Source organism: Amblyomma americanum, chromosome 3 (genome assembly GCF_052857255.1).
Source record: "Amblyomma americanum isolate KBUSLIRL-KWMA chromosome 3, ASM5285725v1, whole genome shotgun sequence".
NCBI lineage: Eukaryota > Metazoa > Arthropoda > Arachnida > Ixodida > Ixodidae > Amblyomma > Amblyomma americanum.
This window is the reverse complement of record NC_135499.1, coordinates 177,562,948-177,568,947: the sequence shown is the minus strand read 5'-3', so window position 1 is coordinate 177,568,947 and position 6,000 is coordinate 177,562,948. Positions and strand designations below refer to the sequence as shown.

Below are 6,000 nucleotides of genomic sequence, written 5' to 3'. Positions count from 1 at the left end.
AGCAGCCTTTTAAACCATCCGACTTAGCAGCGTGCACATGGTGAACATTTTCCGTGAATGTTGGCTGTGTGCATTGCTATTAAAACGTTGAAAAATGTATACTTGAAAACTGCTGACCCCAAGAACCAAAGTAAAGAACGCCGGTAATCATTAAAAGTCGAGGTATTTCATTCATTTCATTGAAAACTTTATTTAACCAAAAAGGTTGCGTTGTCACCGCCGTGGATGCGGTGTTGGGTCCAGGCTTGAGGCGATGGCCGCGGCTTCGTGCCTGCAGGCGACCCCCAGTGCCCAATCCACCACCATCCTCTGAACTTCAGGTTCCGAGCTGGTTACCGCAGTCTCCCACTGTTCTTTGTTGCTAATATTCCATTCTCGCCTAGTTCTAAGCCTGGGGCATCCGTAGATCATATGTGCAAGGTTCTCTTTTGGATCCTTACACATGGGGCACTGTGGTTTAAAGTTACCGGGGTACATTAGGGTTCTTCTGTGTGGGCTAGGGAATGTGCCTGTTTGAAGTTGCCTCCAAACAACCTGTTTCTGTTTATTTAGTGATTTATGCGGGGCTGGGTATACTAATCTCTGTTCTTTGTAATAGTTTGTAATCTCCTGGTATGTAGTCATGTGCTCCTCAGCTATCTCCCAGGGATGAGAGCTCATGGCCCGGTTAATGAGACCTCGAGGTTTTTCATGAGCCATTTCATTCCCTGGATGAAAGGAGTGTGCGGGGACCCAGATCAATTTAATCTGGCGAATCTGAATATCTTTTGCCCTGTCGAGGATTTGGTGTGCAATTTTGTGGAGGTTTCCTTGTGCGAAGATCCTTACGGCACTTTTAGAGTCGCTCATTATGCCTCTACATTGTGTGTTATCGCCAGGGCGACTGCTGACTCTTCTGCTTCCTGGATGTTGTTTGTGGGGAGAGTGGCAGCTGTTGTTTCGTCATCCTGGTTTACAGCGGCTATCACGTGGCCTTTCCTCTCCTCATGCTTTGCCGCGTCCCTGTAGGTTACCTCCCTTTGGCCACCGTAATATTTATGGAGAGTTTTAGCTCTAGCCAGTGTTCTAGCTTCATGTCTCGTGGGGTTCATATTTTTTGGAAGCGGCTTAACTTGAAGCATCGCGTAAATATTCTTAGGTATTCGATGCTTCTCGGATTTTTCAGTGACATAGCCAATTTTGAGTATTCTAATGATTGTTTGGCCGGTTTTAGAGTTAGCGAGTCTTTCCAACTGGGAGATTTTGTGAGCCTCAATCAGTTCCTCTATGGTATTGTGTATTCCTAACCCCAGCAACCTATCTGTAGGCTTAGTTGAGGGTATGCATAGCGCGATTTTGTATGCCGGCAGTTTTGTTTACTCTCAAACAACTTTAACAGGGCGCTTATATGCGTATTCACTGACGCCACGCGTAGTGATGGTAAAGTATAGAAGTAATGCAACGCAATACTGTGATGAAAAAGAAGGTGGTATCGTCACAAGCACAGGCGTGCACATGTCTCTCCATAATGGGGGGGGGGGGGGGGGGGTAGTTCTTAGTAGTGCCTTTTCACGTCTTCTGAGTAGCAGGGACCAACACGCTACAAAACTTCTGCCCCCTTTCCCTATGTCTATTAGAGAGGCCACACGACCCCCCCCTGCTCACACCTATGGACATATCAGTGACCTAGTTCGGTGTCTTCCTGTGTCGTCCTTTGCTATGCTGTTCAATACGCAAGTTCATTACCTCGCCCAACCAGCAGCGCTACATGTGTCACTTTGGCTCATAGATGTGTACAAACAATAAACAATTTAAATTCAAGAGATCTCCAGTAGATTCTTTGACTTTAAACAACAAGTATGCATACAAAAATACCTTCTCTTAGATTTCAAATGCGGTTGACATGTTTGTGATCCTGTGCATTCGAGCTGGGATATATCAAATCCGGATGTATCGAATTATTGCTTATATCGAACAGTCAGAACATCCATTGAAAATAGCATGCAAAACTATAGTATTCGCGTTTATAAAACTCGTGTTCAGCGGAACACTCGACATATCGCACTGCGTGCTGCGTCCCTGAAAGTGGCGCTTCTAACGGTGCTCTTCGACGGGTCGGCTGCACGGCCTTGGACGCCTACTGGCTGTGCTAGCGTCGCGAAATCGTGCGACGAGGTAAATGTGGGGTGTGCCTGAGAGAGGCCTTCGGTCTCTTGTACTCATTTTCAACGCCACGGTCGTGTCGTGCAGTGAAGCCAACCTGACTAGCTATATCCTAGCGGTGGCCCCCGCCTAGGGTGCTTCGATCACTTCTCTGCCGAATGCATTGCCGACACCAGCTGTAAACCTGTACTTTAATTTTAATGATAGCAGAGCTTCCAGATGCAAACGTATACCACAAGCTTACCTAACGATAAACTGGATCGGCATCCTTGTTGGAGCTGATTATTATTGGAGTCTCGTATATGGCGACGTGTGGAAAGTGCAAAACGCATTGGTAGCGCTCAAGACAGAATTGGGCTGAACATTGCAAGGGTCTACTCTCTTCAGTAGTTTGTCCTGCAGTTGTTAGTCCTTGGCCGTGCTGCGGGCCGGCGTGGGAAGAGACTTAGTGCCTTTCTGCTGACCTTAAGTTATTTTGGGAGCTTGAAAGCATGGGCTTTGTCGAGCCTATTGCTCAGTAAAACTAAGAGGATAAAGACGTTATCCGAGCATATGTATGCATCATCCATCAAGCTCGTTTACAGGCACTACGAGGTTGCTTTACCATGCAAGCAGGTTAAACTCCACCTAGACGATAAGAAGGCAGTGGCTGATAAGCTGTTGTTTAACCTCACAAAGAAGCTGATTAAGGACGAAGAGATGATTAGCAAATATGTTAAATATGTTGCTGCGATACGTCAGTACCACCGTCAAGGAACTGCAGAAAGATTCCAAGCGGAGGTAGGCAACAGCTCGTAAAAATGTTTGTTACATGACTCATCGGGCTCAAATTTGTCTTTGATGCATCTTCGAGCGAACCAGGAGGGGCCTCTCCAAATCAGGTTTTGGAGGCTGGGGCGAATTTGAACCCTGTTCTCCTTAAAATTGTGTTAAATTTCAGGATCCATCGCATCGGCATTACCGCCGACATCTAAAAAGAATTCCTTCAGATATTAGCCGGTCTCGAAGACCGTCAAGCGCTGAGATTCTTGCGGTATGAGCACGTGCCTACGAAGCAGCACCCCGGACTGCCAGTAGAGATCTGGAGAATGACAAGAATGCCTTATGGAGAGACGAGCTGTCTGTTTCTTCTCGCCGCTAGAGTATCGCATTCCTTTTCCCCGCGCCACCGTGCTTGGCAGAAATATGGTCACCGTGGCCCAATGTTGCCAGAACAGCGATCACGAAACAAATTTGCAGGTAACGGCATGGAGCGGCGGCCATCCAAAGTCTGGGGGCTCTCCTCTAAAGGGCTGCGTTACACGCGCAAGTTGCTGCTTAAACGAGTTAAAGAAAACCGTTTTTCCGATTTTTTCTGACCCTTCGTTCACGATATCACTAAAGCTGCCCCAGCGAGCTACGAAGAAAATTTTGTAAATTATAATAGCGAAGTTACGATGACAGATACACAGGGCACTGCAGACGTAGTTCCTACTATAAATAATCTGTCTGTATTTGACCCGTTATTCTCCCAGAAAATTTATGGCCTGTGCATATTATTACATCCTGTATCGCACACGTATAAAGGGAGATATTGGTCCTGCAGATGCAACCGATACAATCTATAAATAAATATATATTCTACGAGGGGCGACACGTGCAGCATGATACAGGAACAGCTTCAGGTTATTTCAAATCAGCAATTATCGCAGCCTTAATTACCAGGGCATCAGTGGTAAACCTGTTCATTTCGAAAGGACGCCTAACAAATATGTAGCAAAATTAATTTATATGTAAGGGGCGATCATTATATGATTGACACTCGTCTTTGCCAGACTCCGCTAAGGTTGCGTGTAGTCGGAGGCGTCCGCCGCGCCGAAGATGCTGTTCTTCGATGCCTTCTTTTATGTGAAGCTTCGCTGCTAGAAATTTTCGCTCACCGGCAACTCGCCACTAGCACATGCGGCTGAACCATTCGGTATAGTGTTATACTGAGCCTAATGAATGCTGCCGGTTTGATTGCGGTGAACGTAGAGGATTGTATGCTCTGCTGGACCTCGTGATGTCGTTGTTCCAAAAAAGGCGTCAGTGAACGCGCACTCCAAAAGCAAAACTCTCTCAAGGTGCTGTCCCGCACTGCCGCTTCACTGCTAGAAGGTATGTAATAGCCTTATAGTTGTCGGTAAGTAAATAGGCTATTATATTTGAATTTTCGCTAGTGCATCCACTACAGCGCAAATGTCCCAATGGGGCGAAAATCCTGGTAATCTTCAATTAGGTGGCTACTGCTCCTGCGGCGTTCGGCCACTCCCTGCAGATATCCTAACTTCATTTCTTCGCCTGCCTCTGCCGATCCCGGCTGCATAGGCCTTCCCTTGCTGTCTACTTTGTTACCACGCCCAACGCCCAAATACCTTAGGTTATCCCTTCTCAATAATTACATGCCCTACCGAAGTAAATTTCCTGATGATCTTTGTTCTAGTTGGAACACCATTAACTCGCGTTTGTTTTCAAATCCACCCAACTCTCGTTTTAGCTTTCCGAAGCTCGCTGCGCTTTCCTTTATCTAATTTGCAAGCTTTGTTTGCTTCCCAGTCTAGGCCCTTCTGCTGAGTATTGCACAATACAGTACAGCCTGCCGTAAACGCTATTGTATGGGGTACATTCCCAGTGTAATTCAACTGAATAAATGCTCACGCATGCTAAAGAATAGGGAAAATAGAATGTGGGCGTGGAAAGCTCACAGATAAGGCATCTGATCATGCCAGGGCTGTGTTGCGGACGGAACCGCAGATGAACACTTGTCTTCTTTTCTTCTTTGAGTTATGAGCAACCGTACAATCTGTTGCCTGCACTATTTTTATAGCTTGCATGCAGTACTTACCACATTTCCTGTTCGAAGAGCCCGTTTGAAGCCGACGAAAGGCGGTACCCTCCAAGTCGTACGGAGTGAAAAAAAGATATGTGCGTTTATTATTTTGTAATTAACAAGGTGTATATATTTTTTTCTTGCGTCTGTTGAGTGGCTGTCCCGCAGTTGCGCGAGATTGTCGAAAGACGTAACAAAAACCGAAAAAAGGGGGTGCGCATGAGGAATAACAAAAAGCGTGGACGCGGGTGTCCACGTTTCTATAGCACAGGTGTGGCGGCGCAGCGAAGGTGTGGTCGGCGTCAAGTCAGTCAGTCCAGGGGGGCAGCGATCAGTAGACCTCTAACCGCGTGATGCTGTTCCATAGCCTCATGAGGCCGTAGCCCTGGCGTTTCTCCTTCTTGGGCCGCTTGCTCTCATCGACGCCCATCAGGTCGTGAGACATCAGCAGGTCCCGGTTGTCCTCGAGCGTCTTGATCCAGGCAGCTTGGGTGCAGAGCGGGGAAGGTTTAGCGTTACAGTATACGCCCTGTACAAAGCACTTATGGGGACGAGTGTAGTGCTTACCTGGTAATAGGACGGCCGTCAATAAGCACGCACAAGTGACAAAACCTGTGTTCCGGAAACTAGGCATCGTAGCCGACCCATTTTGCTGTTATTGCCATCACCGAACATTTTGTGCACGCGCATGCTCAAGTGTCTGTAGCTAAATAACTATATTAGAGTGGATGGAACGCATTTTTGGAAAGCACTGCTTTGCGCTGTCGTCGAACTTTTCTTTAAAATAAAGTAATCTCCTTTGCATGCACTGGAAACTGCTGAAAGAATGTGTGCTACAGCTGGGCGCAGTGTATAAACAAAAGGTAAAACACTCAGGGTCTTAATCTGTGAGTTTATGATGACTGATATTTGTTGGGAATGGAAGTAGGGTAAGTTGACCAATGCTTAGCTTTTTGAAGAGGCCTTTTACTCTCGTCTAGACATCCACTACAGGATTAATTTTATAGAAA

At 46.6% G+C, this 6,000-nt stretch overlaps 1 protein-coding gene across 1 annotated transcript in view; it reads right to left on the bottom strand.

The window, feature by feature from the left end:
* Nucleotides 1-5,071: 5,071 nt before the first annotated feature.
* LOC144125510 (clavesin-2-like) overlaps nt 5,072-6,000 on the bottom strand; it is a 63,063-nt gene continuing 62,134 nt past the window's right edge. The window contains exon 8 of the mRNA XM_077658970.1: nt 5,072-5,476. Coding sequence (XP_077515096.1) covers nt 5,322-5,476 — 155 coding nt within the window. The 3' untranslated portion in view covers nt 5,072-5,321. The remainder of the gene's footprint in view (nt 5,477-6,000) is intronic.